The sequence below is a fragment of the Salmo salar genome, chromosome 27 (genome assembly GCF_965601325.2).
Source record: "Salmo salar chromosome 27, fSalSal1, whole genome shotgun sequence".
Lineage (NCBI taxonomy): Eukaryota > Metazoa > Chordata > Actinopteri > Salmoniformes > Salmonidae > Salmo > Salmo salar.
Window position 1 is genome coordinate 38,617,501 of NC_138317.1, and position 15,000 is coordinate 38,632,500.

At 47.9% G+C, this 15,000-nt stretch overlaps 1 protein-coding gene across 5 annotated transcripts in view; it reads left to right on the forward strand.

The window, feature by feature from the left end:
• The window catches only part of LOC106589016 (uncharacterized), a 94,480-nt gene that overhangs the window by 49,899 nt on the left and 29,581 nt on the right, over nucleotides 1-15,000 (forward strand). For 3 of the 5 annotated variants that reach the window (XM_014178647.3, XM_014178650.3, XM_014178648.3), the window contains exons 2-4: nucleotides 8,156-8,968; nucleotides 13,573-13,641; nucleotides 14,421-14,441. In XM_014178647.3, the coding sequence (XP_014034122.3) occupies nucleotides 8,156-8,968; nucleotides 13,573-13,641; nucleotides 14,421-14,441 (903 nt within the window). The remainder of the gene's footprint in view (nucleotides 1-8,155; nucleotides 8,969-13,572; nucleotides 13,642-14,420; nucleotides 14,442-15,000) is intronic. The other 2 variants (XM_014178649.3, XM_014178651.3) reach the window with 1 other exon arrangement.

Consider the following 15,000-nt stretch of genomic DNA (forward strand, 5'->3'; position numbering starts at 1 on the left):
ATAACCCTATAAAACTGTTTCACACTTCGTCATCCTCCTTCCCTCTATTGTATGGCTAAGTTCCTGTTTCTTTGGAGAGATGTCACAATGGCTTCTATTTTAGTGTTTGGAAACTTGTAACTTTTCTGTCGATGTCTTTTCCAGTTGCTTTATCCTTGAGACCTAATAGGCATAGCCTCAACTTCAGAAATCACTAGCCTTTAAAAGATCAGACAGAGGTGGACTCACCTTTCACTCATGACACTATAACAGCTGGAAGGTGTCTTTATGTTTGACTCCCAGTTACCCAGCAGACCTGGATACGGTTGTTTAACTCCAGTGTTTCCACTATACTGCCGCCACTTCCAAAAATATGATGTAAAAATAGAAATGTGAAAATCATTTTGGTGGAAAACATTTTCCGTGTAAACTTAAATGACTAAAACCAGATATTAAGTACAGTTGAAGTTGGAAGTTTACATACACTTAGGTTGGAGTCATTAAAACTCGTTTTTCAACCACTCCACAAATTTCTTGTTAACAAACTATAGTTTTGGCAAGTCAGTTAGGACATCGACTTTGTGCATGACACAAGTCATTTTTCCAACAATTGTTACAGACAGATTATTTCACTTATAAATCACTGTATCACAATTCCAGTGGGTCAGAAGTTTACATACACTAAGTTGACTGTGCCTTTAAACAGCTTGGAAAATTCCAGAAAATGATGTCATGGCTTTAGAAGCTTCTGATAGGCTAATTGACATCATTTGAGTCAATTGGAGGTGTATCTGTGGATGTATTTCAAGGCCTACCTTCAAACTCAGTGCCTCTTTGCTTGACATCATGGGAAAATCAAAAGATATCAGCAAAGTTGAAAGACCGCCACAAGTCTGGTTCATCCTTGGGAGCAATTTCCAAACGCCTGAAGGTACCACATTCATCTGTACAAACAATAGTACGCAAGTATAAACACCATGGGACCACGCAGCCGTCATACCGTTCAGGAAGGAGACGCGTTCTGTCTCCTAGAGATGAACGTACTTTGGTGCGAAAAGTGCAAATCAATCCCAGAACAACAGCAAAGGACTTTGTGAAGATGCTGGAGGAAACAGGTACAAAAGTATCTATTTCCACAGTAAAACAAGTCCTATATCAACATAACCTGAAAGGTCGCTCAGCAAGGACTAGATGTGGAGGACCAGACTACGGTGTGCAACTGCACATGGGGACAAAGATTGTACTTTTTGGAGAAATGTCCTTTGGTCTGATGAAACAAAGATAGAATTGTTTGGCCATAATGACCATCGTTATGTTTGGAGGAAAAAGGTTGAGGCTTGCAAGCTGAAGAACACCATCCCAACCGTGAAGCACGATGGTGGCAGCATCATGTTGTGGGGGTGCTTTGCTGCAGGAGGGACTGGTGCACTTCACAAAATAGATGGCATCATGAGGGAGGAAAATGATCTGGATATATTGAAGCAACATCTCAAGACATCAGCCAGGAAGTTAAAGCTTGGTCACAAATGGGTCTTCCAAATGGACATTGACCCCAAGCATACTTCCAAAGTTGTGGCAAAATGGCTTCAGGACAACAATGTCAAGGTTTTGGAGTGGCCATCACAAAGCCCTAACCTCAATCCTATAGAAAATGTGTGGGCAGAACTGAAAAGCATGTACGAGCAAGGAAGCCTACAGACCTGACTCAGTTACACCAGCTCTGTCAGGAGGAATGGGCCAAAATTCACCCAATTTATTGTGGGAAGCTTGTGGAAGGCTACCCGAAACGTTTGACCCAAGTTTAACAATTTAAAGGCAATGCTACCAAATACTAATTGAGTGTATGTAAACTTCTGACCCACTGGGAATGTGATGAAAGAAATAAAAGCTGAAATCATTATCTCTACTATTATTCTGACATTTCACATTTTTTAAATAGTGGCGATCCTAACTTGACCTAAGACAGTGAATTTTTACTAGGATTACATGTCAGGAATTGTGTGAGTTTAAATGTATTTGGCTAAAGTGTATGTAAACTTCCGACTTCAACTGAATGTAAACATTTTTATTATTATTATTATATATATTTTTTTAAATAAGATCATCTTCTCTTTTTTTAATTGAACCTTTATTTAACTAGGCAAGTAAGTTTAGAGCAAATTCTTATTTACAATGACGGCCTACACTCTTTGAGAACGAACAATCACCAAAATAAAAACTAAGACAGTCAGGGAGAATCTAAAATTCCCCAAATGTCATGGCATGGGGCCTGTCATGCCAAATAATGTCCCCTAGCCAAAAGGGAGACACTATTTGGCATGACAGGCCCCCAATGATTTAGTTTGATCTACTCCGGTTGCATAAGTAAAGGATGTTTTATTGTCATATAGGGACAGCTAATACTCAAACTACACACAACCTGCTGTGCTCTTTTTTTCCTCTCTGTCTCTCTGTCTTTCTCTGTCTCTCTCTGTCTCTCTCTGTCTTTCTCTGTCTCTCTCTGTCTCTCTTTGTCTGTCTCTGTCTCTCTTTGTCTCTGTCTCTCTCTGTCTCTCTCTGTCTCTCTCTGGCTCTCTCTGTCTGTCTCTCTCTGTCTCTCTCTGTCTGTCTCTGTCTGTCTCTGTCTGTCTCTCTCTGTCTGTCTCTCTCTGTCTCTCTCTGTCTCTGTCTCTGTCCTTCTCCCTCCCACACACACACATTCTGGAAACTCCCCAGACTAGTTCAGCTGAGTTGTGTTAACATAACACACTACAACACATTCTGGAAACTCCCCAGACTAGTTCAGCTGAGTTGTGTTAACATAACACACTACAACACATTCTGGAAACTCCCCAGACTAGTTCAGCTGAGTTGTGTTAACATAACACACTACAACACATTCTGGAAACTCCCCAGACTAGTTCAGCTGAGTTGTGTTAACATAACACACTACAACACATTCTGGAAACTCCCCAGACTAGTTCAGCTGAGTTGTGTTAACATAACACACTACAACACATTCTGGAAACTCCCCAGACTAGTTCAGCTGAGTTGTGTTAACATAACACACTACAACACATTCTGGAAACTCCCCAGACTAGTTCAGCTGAGTTGTGTTAACATAACACACTACAACACATTCTGGAAACTCCCCAGACTAGTTCAGCTGAGTTGTGTTAACATAACACACTACAACACATTCTGGAAACTCCCCAGACTAGTTCAGCTGAGTTGTGATAACATAACACACTACAACACATTCTGGAAACTCCCCAGACTAGTTCAGCTGAGTTGTGTTAACATAACACACTACAACACATTCTGGAAACTCCCCAGACTAGTTCAGCTGAGTTGTGTTAACATAACACACTACAACACATTCTGGAAACTCCCCAGACTAGTACAGCTGAGTTGTGTTAACATAACACACAACAACACATTCTGGAAACTCCCCAGACTAGTTCAGCTGAGTTGTGTTAACATAACACACAACAACACATTCTGGAAACTCCCCAGACTAGTTCAGCTGAGTTGTTTTAATATAACACACTACAACACATTCTGGAAACTCCCCAGACTAGTTCAGCTGAGTTGTGTTAACATAACACACTACAACACATTCTGGAAACTCCCCAGACTAGTTCAGCTGAGTTGTGTTAACATAACACACTACAACACATTCTGGAAACTCCCCAGACTAGTTCAGCTGAGTTGTGTTAACATAACACACTACAACACATTCTGGAAACTCCCCAGACTAGTTCAGCTGAGTTGTGTTAACATAACACACAACAACACATTCTGGAAACTCCCCAGACTAGTTCAGCTGAGTTGTGTTAATATAACACACTACAACACATTCTGGAAACTCCCCAGACTAGTTCAGCTGAGTTGTGTTAATATAACACACTACAACACATTCTGGAAACTCCCCAGACTAGTTCAGCTGAGTTGTGTTAACATAACACACTACCACTTACTTCCTAACCAGATCAGGAGGGGTCTTATTTTTCTTCAGTACTTAGACACCCAGCATCTCATCCAGTCCGACCTACCTGCAGAGAGACCAGTCCCTTCTGTGGATCACAACAGTGGGCGTTGATTGACTACAAAAAATATATGTTATTGTCACATACGGATAGGTGCAGTGAAATGTGTTGTTTTACAGGATCAGCCATAGTAGTACGGCGCCCCAGGAGCAAATTAGGGTTAAGTGCCTTGCTCAAGGGCACATCGACTTATTTTTCACCTTGTCAGCTTGGGTGTTAGAACCAGCAGCCTTTCAGTTACTGGCCCAGTGCTCTAACAGCTAGGCTACCTGTTAACCGCTAGGCTACCTGTTAACCGCTAGGCTACCTGTTAACCGCTAGGCTACCTGTTAACCGCTAGGCTACCTGTTAACCGCTTAGCTACATGCCATAACAAAATGTGTAGAATTACAGGAAACAAGCTTTAAAACTGTACCATTTTATCTCCGCTCTTTGGCAAAATGTGTAAAACTGCAGGAATGTCGTTTTTAAACAGCAACATTTTTTCTCTCTGCGGCCAAGAGGCTGGCGTTTAAAATGTTTGGAGACAGCGACGCATTATGGGCCCTGGTCAAAAGTAGTGCACTATGCAGGGAATAGAGTTCCATTTGGGATGCAAACTTGGATGGATCTGATGAGAGGGATTCGCTCCGTCTACATCTAGCTGACCTGCAGCCCTTCACACCTATATCACTCAACAATATCTTTCTCTCTCTCTTTCTCTCTCTCTCTCTTGCCTTCCGTTCTACCTTTTCTCTCTCTACCTTTTTCTTTTCCCTTTTAATCATTCACTATTTCTCTCCTCCCTTGTTCGACTGAACCTCCCCACTCTTTCTTTCTATCAATCACTCTCTCCTCCTCTCCTCCTCTCCTGCTGTTCTGCACAGGTTATTGTGGAGGTGCGCAATTGTTATTTCCCCCTGTCCCCTTCCCCCACTCTCTCTCTCTCCTGCCGTGCATCATTATGGCATATTGCAGTTTGCCACTGTGAGCAGCCGGGCCCAGACAGCAGCTGAATAGCCCAGCCCAGAGAGACATGGGGTCAGAGGTTAAGAAGAGATCAGAGCAGGCTTTGTTGGTGTATCTTATCGTTGATTTGAGATGCATATATGTAACTTGACATTGAATGTTACTGGTTATGTGATACTGTAAAGTAGCTGCCTGGTGGTATGGTGTCTCATTCCAATGGTCAATGTGCATACGTTACACCCCCCCACACCACCCCCCACACCACCCCCCACACCACCCCACACATCACCCCACACATCACCCCACACATCACCCCCCACCCCCCACACCACCCCACATCACCCCACACATCACACCCCACCCCCCACACCACCCCACATCACCCCACACACCACCCCACACATCACCCCACACACCACCCCCCACACCACCCCACACATCACCCCACACATCACCCCACACATCACCCCACACATCACCCCCCACACCCCACCCCCCACACCACCCCACATCACCCCACACATCACACCCCACCCCCCACACCACCCCACATCACCCCACACACCACCCACACATCACCCCACACACCACCCCCCACACCACCCCACACATCACCCCCCACACCACCCCACACATCACCCCACACACCACCCCACACATCACCCCACACACCACCCCACACATCACCCCACACATCACCCCACACATCACCCCACACATCACCCCACACATCACCCCACACATCACCCCACACATCACCCCACACACCACCCCACATCACCCCACACACCACCCCCCACACCACCCCACACATCACCCCCCACACCACCCCACACATCACCCCCCACACCCCACCCCCCACACCACCCCACACATCACCCCACACATCACACATCACCCCCCACCCCCCACACCACCCCACATCACCCCACACACCACCCCCCACACCACCCCACACATCACCCCCCCACACCACCCCACACATCACCCCCCACACCCCACCCCCCACACCACCCCACACATCACCCCACACATCACCCCCCACACCCCACCCCCCACACCACCCCACATCACCCCACACACCACCCCCCACACCACCCCACACATCACCCCCCCACACCACCCCACACATCACCCCCCACACCCCACCCCCCACACCACCCCACACATCACCCCCCACATCATCCCCCACACCCCACCCCCCACACCACCCCACATCACCCCCCACACCACCCCCCACACCACCCCACACATCACCCCCCACATCACCCCCCACACATCACCCCCCACACCCCACCCCCCACACCACCCCACATCACCCCACACACCACCCCACACACCACCCCCCACACCACCCCACACATCACCCCACACATCACCCCCCACACCCCACCCCCCACACCACCCCACATCACCCCACATCACCCCACACACCACCCCCCACACCACCCCCCACACCACCCCCCACAACCCCCCACACACCACCCCCCACACCACCCCCCCCACACCACCCCCCCACACCACCCCACACCCCCACCACCCCCCACATCACCCCCAACACCACACCCCACACCACCCCCCCACACCACCCCCCACTCACAGGATAATGCTCCATCTTCAGATCAGAGTGGTAGTAACCATGTTTCATATGTTTAGCCTCAGCAGCATAGTTTGCACTTAGCAGAGGTTGGCACTGTAGTAATTAACCATTGTAACTGTAATGTCAGCACTTTCCATTGCAACAGGGGCCTGTGTTTAAATGGGCCGGTTTCCCATCAAATGGTTCTGTACGGCTCGCTCTCTCTCTCTCTCTCTCTCTCTCTCTCTCTCTCTCTCTCTCTCTCTCTCTCTCTCTCTCTCTCTCTCTTTCTGTCTCTCTCTCTCTCTCTCTCTACTCCCCCTATTTCTCCTTCTCTCTCTCTCTCTCTCTCTACTCCCCCTATTTCTCCTTCTCTCTCTCTCGCTCTCTCTCATTCTTTTCTCTCTCTCAATTTCTTTGTCTCTCTACTCCCCTTCTCTCTCTCCTTCCCTCTTTCCTCTCTCTCTCGCTCTCCTTCCATCTCTTTCCTTCTCTCTCTCTCGCTCTCCTTCCCTCTCTTTCCTTCTCTCTTGCTCTCATTCTCTCTCATCTCTCTCTACTCCCCCTCTCTTTCCCTCCCTCTCTTTCCTGCCCTCTCTTTCCTTTTCTCTCTGTCTCTCTGTCTCGCTCTGTATCCCCCCTCTCTCGCTCCTACTATCTTTCTCAATCTATTACAAAAAAAATCTATGTATTCCCTAATTTCCTTCCCTCTGCGTTTGAATGTGTCTTGTGTGTTTTTGGGAAAGCTGAGCCTGGTCTTCCTTTGAAGATAAGTCAGATATATTACACACTGTGGCTGCATCCCAAATGGTACCCTATTCCTTATATAGGCTAGTGCACTACTTTTGACTTTTGACCAGGGCCCATATAGCTCTGGTCCAAAGCAGTGCACTATATAGCAAATAGGGTGCCATATTGGAAACAATGTGTGCCTCCTGCCAGTCCTGTCCCTGAGATGTCTGATGGTGGGTGAGCTTGGCTCTGCAGAACTGAAAGCTCTGGTGAGAGAGGAGGAGGAGGAGGAGTGGGGGAGTGTGACTGATGTGTGTGAATTGGGTGAGAAGGAGATGTTAATGAAGGGTAATGGGGTTGAAGTTTTGGGATAATGACGCCAGACAGTTCTTCCCAGTGAAGGTGTTTTGGTCTGGGAACAGAATGGGATGATGCTAGCGTTTGTTAGCATCACTAGTGCTAGCATCACATCATCGTACTGGCTTGACAAGAAATGCAGTTAACATATATAATACTCTACCAATTGTGTCCTGGGACAGGTGTTAGTAATGTTCAGATAATGTTGATATCAATCATGTGTAAATATTCTACTTGAAAAAGAAAAGGAGAGCCACACACTCTAGGAGCTCAGATGTAATAATGTAATAACCTAATAACCAACGTTTAGACAGACAAGCTGTCTTCATCAGGGTATAATGACAAACACTAGTTTATAAAGTGTCAAAGAACACACACAGGTGTCTGTAATCATGGCCGGGTGTGGCCTGATATCATTGGATATCATAAATATTCTACTTGCACATGTATTCCATATTTCGATATTTTAGGAAATTAAACAAATATCTTGTCTTCAAACTTTCTCTTTATGAATGTTTTCTCTTTCTTCCAGGTATCCCCTCCACACCAGAGCCTTTGGCCATCCAGAATGAAGACAAGAACATAGTGAAGGACCTTCTGACATCAGACGACTCAGCCATCTCAGACCTCTCCCCAGACACAGAGTCCTGTCCCAAAACAGACCCATCCTCCAAGACAGACCCCTCTACCAAGACAGACCCCTCTACCAAGACAGACCCCTCTACCAAGACAGACCCCTCCTCCAAGATAGACCCCTCCACCAAGACAGACCCCTCCACCAAGACAGACCCCTCCACCAAGACAGACCCCTCTACCAAGACAGACCCCTCTACCAAGACAGACCCCTCCTCCAAGATAGACCCCTCTACCAAGACAGACCCCTCTACCAAGACAGACCCCTCTACCAAGACAGACCCCTCCTCCAAGACAGACCCCTCTACCAAGATAGACCCCTCTACCAAGACAGACCCCTCCACCAAGACAGACCCCTCCTCCAAGACAGACCCCTCTACCAAGATAGACCCCTCTACCAAGACAGACCCCTCTACCAAGACAGACCCCTCCTCCAAGATAGACCCCTCTACCAAGACAGACCCCTCTACCAAGACAGACCCCTCTACCAAGACAGACCCCTCCACCAAGACAGACCCCTCTACCAAGACAGACCCCTCTACCAAGACAGACCCCTCTACCAAGACAGACCCCTCCACCAAGACAGACCCCTCCACCAAGACAGACCCCTCTACCAAGACAGACCCCTCCACCAAGACAGACCCCTCCATCAAGACAGATGCTAGACCTGGCACCCCTGGGTCTGGCACCAGCCCCCATCCCAAAAAAGGAGGTACATTATTCAACACGTGGCCTGTGCTCAGAACAGCTCTGAGACTGAGAGACACACTGTAACCAGGAAGATAAGGAAATAGCATGGGGTTAGACATCCAGTGTGAGGTGTAGAGTTTGGTAGCTGTTGAAGCTAGTTGTCATGTGAGGGGAGAACCATTCAGTGATTCATGTCTGTGGACTGGTGAAAGGTTTCTCAGACTAATCTAATGGATCTCCAGCCATTACAGACCCAGTCAGACAGATGGCAGTGGGTGAACTACAAATCTTCATTTGTTAGGGGAGTGGTGGACGGTATGGAGGGGGAGGGTCGAGGGTGGTGTAGTGGGGCCTTGTGTTGGGACAGGACTTCCAGGCTTAGGGAGTTTTCCTGAACCTTCCCCAGCATGTCTCTCCAGACTCCAGCCTTGTCTCTCCAGACACCAGGTTTGTCTCTCCAGACACCAGGTTTGCCTCTCCAGACACCAGGTTTGCCTCTCCAGACACCAGGTTTGCCTCTCCAGACACCAGGTTTGCCTCTCCAGACACCAGGTTTGTCTCTCCAGACACCAGGTTTGCCTCTCCAGACACCAGGTTTGTCTCTCCAGACACCAGGTTTGTCTCTCCAGACACCAGGTTTGTCTCTCCAGACACCAGGTTTGTCTCTCCAGACACCAGGTTTGTCTCTCCAGACACCAGGTTTGTCTCTTCAGACTCCAGCCTTGTCTCTTCAGACTCCATCCCTGTCTCTTCAGACTCCAGTCCTGGCTGTGAGACGCCATTCTTGGCTGTGAGACGCCAGTCTTGGCTGTGAGACGCCAGTCCTGGCTGTGAGACGCCAGTCCTGGCTGTGAGACGCCAGTCTTGGCTGTGAGACGCCAGTCTTGGCTGTGAGACGCCAGTCCTGGCTGTGAGACGCCAGTCCTGGCTGTGAGACGCCAGTCTTGGCTGTGAGACGCCAGTCCTGGCTGTGAGACGCCAGTCCTGGCTGTGAGACGCCAGTCCTGGCTGTGAGACGCCAGTCCTGGCTGTGAGACGCCAGTCTTGGCTGTGAGACGCCAGTCTTGGCTGTGAGACGCCAGTCTTGGCTGTGAGACGCCAGTCTTGGCTGTGAGACGCCAGTCCTGGCTGTGAGACGCCAGTCTTGGCTGTGAGACGCCAGTCTTGGCTGTGAGACGCCAGTCCTGGCTGTGAGACGCCAGTCTTGGCTGTGAGACGCCAGTCCTGGCTGTGAGACGCCAGTCTTGGCTGTGAGACGCCAGTCCTGGCTGTGAGACTCCAGTCCTGGCTGTGAGACTCCAGTCTTGGCTGTGAGACGCCAGTCCTGGCTGTGAGACTCCAGTCCTGGCTGTGAGACTCCAGTCTTGGCTGTGAGACGCCAGTCCTGGCTGTGAGACTCCAGTCCTGGCTGTGAGACTCCAGTCTTGGCTGTGAGATGCCAGTCCTGGCTGTGAGACTCCAGTCTTGGCTGTGAGACGCCAGTCCTGGCTGTGAGACTCCAGTCTTGGCTGTGAGATGCTAGTCTTGGCTGTGAGACGCCAGTCTTGGCTGTGAGACGCCAGTCTTGGCTGTGAGACGCCAGTCCTGGCTGTGAGACTCCAGTCTTGGCTGTGAGATGCTAGTCCTGGCTGTGAGACTCCAGTCTTGGCTGTGAGACGCCAGTCCTGGCTGTGAGACGCCAGTCCTGGCTGTGAGACGCCAGTCTTGGCTGTGAGACGCCAGTCTTGGTTGTGAGACTCCAGTCTTGGCTGTGAGACTCCAGTCTTGGCTGTGAGACGCCAGTCTTGGCTGTGAGACGCCAGTCCTGGCTGTGAGACGCCAGTCCTTGCTGTGAGACGCCAGTCTTGGCTGTGAGACGCCAGTTTTGGCTGTGAGACGCCAGTCCTGGCTGTGAGACTCCAGTCTTGGCTGTGAGACTCCAGTCTTGGCTGTGAGACTCCAGTCTTGGCTGTGAGACGCCAGTCCTGGCTGTGAGACGCCATTCTTGGCTGTGAGACTCCAGTCTTGGCTGTGAGATGCTAGTCTTGGCTGTGAGATGCCAGTTTTGGCTGTGAGACTCCAGTTTTGGCTGTGAGACTCCAGTCTTGGCTGTGAGACTCCAGTCTTGGCTGTGAGACGCCAGTCCTGGCTGTGAGACGCCAGTCTTGGCTGTGAGATGCCAGTTTTGGCTGTGAGACGCCAGTCCTGGCTGTGAGACTCCAGTCTTGGCTGTGAGACTCCAGTCTTGGCTGTGAGACTCCAGTCTTGGCTGTGAGACGCCAGTCTTGGCTGTGAGACGCCAGTCTTGGCTGTGAGACGCCAGTCCTGGCTGTGAGACGCCAGTCCTGGCTGTGAGACGCCAGTCCTGGCTGTGAGACGCCAGTCCTGGCTGTCAGACTCCAGTACAGGAATTCACCCTTTGATTGTGGTGGTGGGAGGAAAGAGTTGTTGCTATAGTGACGGCCGGAGCTCTTGCTGCAGGGCCCTCTCAGGTTGGCGGAGAAAACGCGGCATACATATGACATAGCATGGGTCTCCAAAAAAGTAGACTTTGGTTAACCCAGGGCCCCGTTTCCAATGCAGACATCTTCTAGGCCTAGGCTGAAACAGGATCTGAAATGAATATAAAAATCCTTCATCTTATGTTTGAGTTTATCAAAGAGGATCAGGGAGAATGTTGATAATTGCTGCAGACAGGAAATTCAGAAGAATACATGGTCTGCATCCCAAATGGCACCCTATTCCCTATATAGTGCACGACTTTTGGTCAACGGTAGGGCACTATATAGGGAATAGGGTGCCATTTGGGGCGCACACATGAACGAATGAGTTCCCTTCCGGTTCACACAACACTGTTCAACTATTGAGTGAATAACATTATAGCATCGCAGCAGGAGATGTAGCTTCCTGTCCTTCATCTTGAAAATACACTACCGTTCAAATGTTTGGGGTCACTTAGAAATGTCCTTGTTTTTTAAAGAAAAGCGCAGTTGTTGTCCATTAAAATAACATCAAATTGATCAGAAATACAGTGTAGACATTGTTAATGTTGTAAATGACTATTGTAGCTGGAAACTGCGATTTTTTTAATGCAATATCTACATAGGCTTACAGAGGCCCATTATCAGCAACCATCACTCCTGTGTTCCAATGGCACGTTGTGTTAGCTAATCCAAGTTTATCATTTTAAAAGGCTAATTGATCATTAAAAAAAACTTTTGCAATTATGTTAGCACAGCTGAAAACTGTTGTTCTGATTAAAGAAGCAGTAAAACTGGCCTTCTTTAAACTAGTTGAGTATCTGGAGCATCAGCATTTGTGGGTTCGATTACAGGCTCAAAATGGCCAGAAACAAAGACATTTCTTCTGAAAATCGTCAGTCTTTTCTTGTTCAGAGAAATTAAGGCTATTCCATGCGAGAAATTGTGTACTACTCCCTTCACAGAACAGCACAAACTGGCTCTAACCAGAATAGAAAGAGGAGTGGGAGGCCCCGGTGCACAACTGAGCAAGAGGACAAGTACATTAGAGTGTCTAGTTTGAGAAACAGACACCTCACGAGTCCTCAACTGGCAGCTTCATTAAATAGTACCTGCAAAACCTCAGTCTCAGCGTCAACAGTGAAAAGGCAACTCTGGGATGCTGGCCTTCTAGGCAGAGTTTCTCTGTCCAGTGTGTGTGTTCTTTTGCCCATCTTAATCTTTCATTTTTATTGGCCAGTCTGAGATATGGCTTTTTCTTTGCAACTCTGCCTAGAAGGCCAGCATCCCAGAGTCGCCTCCTCACTGTTGACGTTGAGACTGATATTTTGCGGGTAGTATTGAATGAACGGTTTTCCTTTTAAAATTATCAACTTGGATTAGCTAACACAAGGTGCCATTGGAACAGAGGAGTGATGGTTGCTGATAATGGTCCTCTGTACGCCCATGTAGATATTCCAGAAAAAGTCTGCCGTTGCCACGACTTCTGCCAAAGTCGGTTCCTCTCCTTGTTCGGGCGGTGTTCGGCGGTCGACGTCACCGGTCTTCTAGCCATCGCCAATCCATTTTTCATGTTCCATTTGTTTTGTCTTGTTTTCACACACACTTGGTTTCAATTCCCTAATTACATGTTGTATATTTTCCCTCTGTTTCCCCCATGTCCTTGTCGGGAATTGATTATTCTGTAAGTACTCGTGCTATGTGTTCTGGTGCGCTACGGGTTTTGTACCCATGTGTTTGTTGTTTTGTATGCCGTTAGTTTTATATATTAAACTGCTCCGGCTATTCACCAGGTTCTGCTCTCCTGCGTTTGACTTCCCTGCCACCAGTCACCCCTTACAGCCGTTTCCAGCTACAACAGTCATTTACAACATTAACAATGTCTACACTGTATTTCTGGTTCAATTTTATCTTATTTTAATGGACAAAAAAATGTGCTTTTCTTTCAAAAACAAGGACATTTCTTAGTGACCCCAAACTTTTGAACAGAAGTGTATGTATGACATCACTCTGTAGTTTAGAATTGATGCAGGAATTGTTTCAACTACGTGACCTCTCTCATACCAGTATACTCTACATGACAGGTGTGATCAGCTGTTTGGTGCATTGATATTTTAGGTAAAAATAAATGTATATCTGATGGATAGTTGTTTTTTTCTCTGCCTAGATGGGTTGACGACAGCACAACGACAGAAGCTGGCTAAGGAGCGGAGGGAGGAGAGAGCCAAATACATTGGTAAACCCTAAAGGAAAATAAGCTGTAGAGAAATGTGTTTTCTGTTATCATGTGTGACATGTTGGTCTTGTCTGGTATGGAGGGCAAAGAGACTCAGCTAGTCATGTCTAGGGAAGCATCCAAAATGGCACCCTATCCCAGGGCCCTGGTCAAAAGTAGTTCACTATGAAGGGAATAGGGTGCCATTTGGATTCCTGACACAAGGCAGAGATATAGAAGGTATGGAATAAACCAATAGACACTGTATCCTTCAATATGTTGTATTACACTACCCTGAACTGTCCGCCTGTCTTTAACCATTGGCCTCTCTTACATTGCATTACTCTGCCATGAGGGTTCTGCCATGAGGGTTCTGCCATGGGGGGTTCTGCCATTGGGGGTTCTGCCATGAGGGTTCTGCCATTGGGGGTTCTGCCATGAGGGTTCTGCCATGAGGGTTCTGCCATGAGGGTTCTGCCATTGGGGGTTCTGCCATTGGGGGTTCTGCCATGAGGGTTCTGCCATGAGGGTTCTGCCATTGGGGGTTCTGCCATGGGGGGTTCTGCCATGAGGGTTCTGCCATGAGGGTTCTGCCATTGGGGGTTCTGCCATGGGGGGTTCTGCCATGAGGGTTCTGCCATGGGGGGTTCTGCCATGAGGGTTCTGACATGGGGGGTTCTGCCATTGGGGGTTCTGCCATGGGGGGTTCTGCCATGGGGGGGTTCTGCCATGGGGGTTTTTCTTTCTAATGATTGATGGATATTAATTATTGCTGTTGTCTTCTCATTTTGCTGCTCCAGAACAGCAAACTCAGCTGCAAGGTAAGGCTACTCTATATGGCACTGTATAAGTGCAGCGTTGATAACATCAGTTGTTATCAGCAACAGTCATGCTTTTCTCCACATCTCCACCTTGTGGTTGGGATGCAATGTATTACGCAATGTATTTTTATTTCGGTCTGCTTCTGAACAGTCTTTTCCTTTCCCGTTCATTAATCATTTTTGTTGCTTTCTGAATGTTGACCTGTTGTTGTCAACTGGGAACTTTACAACATCCTGTTTGTCTCTGAGAAGAAGAATGATCAGATAGTTCAGTTATATGAGTCCTTCAGCATGTTTTTTCTTTCCTGTCTTCATTGTGTAGAGATTTGCCTTGCACCTTATTTCTTCCTGTTCTTCATACATGTTTGCATGTATACTTTGCATCATTTTGTTGGATCATTGTAATATCTTTCCAGTATAGATGTTTCTTGACTTGATATGTTTTCAGGGTTTATTTCTATGTCGAGGTATTATGTGATCTTATTATCAACTCAGAGACACTTAGTACACTAGAATTTCCCCACAGCCTCATTCTTCCATAGCATTGGCTCAAGCCCCT